This window comes from Eurypyga helias, unplaced genomic scaffold, assembly GCF_000690775.1.
Source record: "Eurypyga helias isolate BGI_N326 unplaced genomic scaffold, ASM69077v1 scaffold23480, whole genome shotgun sequence".
Lineage (NCBI taxonomy): Eukaryota > Metazoa > Chordata > Aves > Eurypygiformes > Eurypygidae > Eurypyga > Eurypyga helias.
In genome coordinates, this window is record NW_010225335.1 from 683 (window position 1) to 1,014 (window position 332).

General features: G+C 65.7%; 1 protein-coding gene across 1 annotated transcript in view; it reads right to left on the reverse strand.

Moving 5' to 3' along the window:
* Nucleotides 1-332, reverse strand: part of LOC104507792 (protein-methionine sulfoxide oxidase MICAL1-like) — a gene marked incomplete at its 3' end in the record, with an annotated part of 3,851 nt that overhangs the window by 275 nt on the left and 3,244 nt on the right. The window contains 2 exon segments of the mRNA XM_010149198.1: nt 72-198; nt 282-332. The exon segment at nt 282-332 is cut by the window's right edge and continues 2 nt beyond it. Coding sequence (XP_010147500.1) covers nt 72-198; nt 282-332 — 178 coding nt within the window.

Genomic DNA, 332 nt, shown 5'->3' on the forward strand with positions numbered 1-332 from the left:
TGTCACCCTGACGCCCAGTGGGCTGGATGATCCGGGTTCCCTGCTCCGATGGCAGGGCCTGGGCTGGGTACCTGGGTGGCTTTGATGGCCTGCAGGTTGATGTTGGGGTAGCGCGTGGCCGGGTCGATGCTGTACTGGCTGATGTTCTTGTTGGTGTTGTCCGGGGAGGTCTGCGAGAGGTGCTGGTAGATGCTCTCCCTGGGTGCCAAGGGACAGGGCTGTGCTCGGTGACACCATCCTGGCCCAGTCCGGGACTAGCCCAGCGGGATGAGGACACTCACCTCTCGGCCAACACCTCCAGCGGGGGGGTCCCAGCTGCCCACCGCCGCACC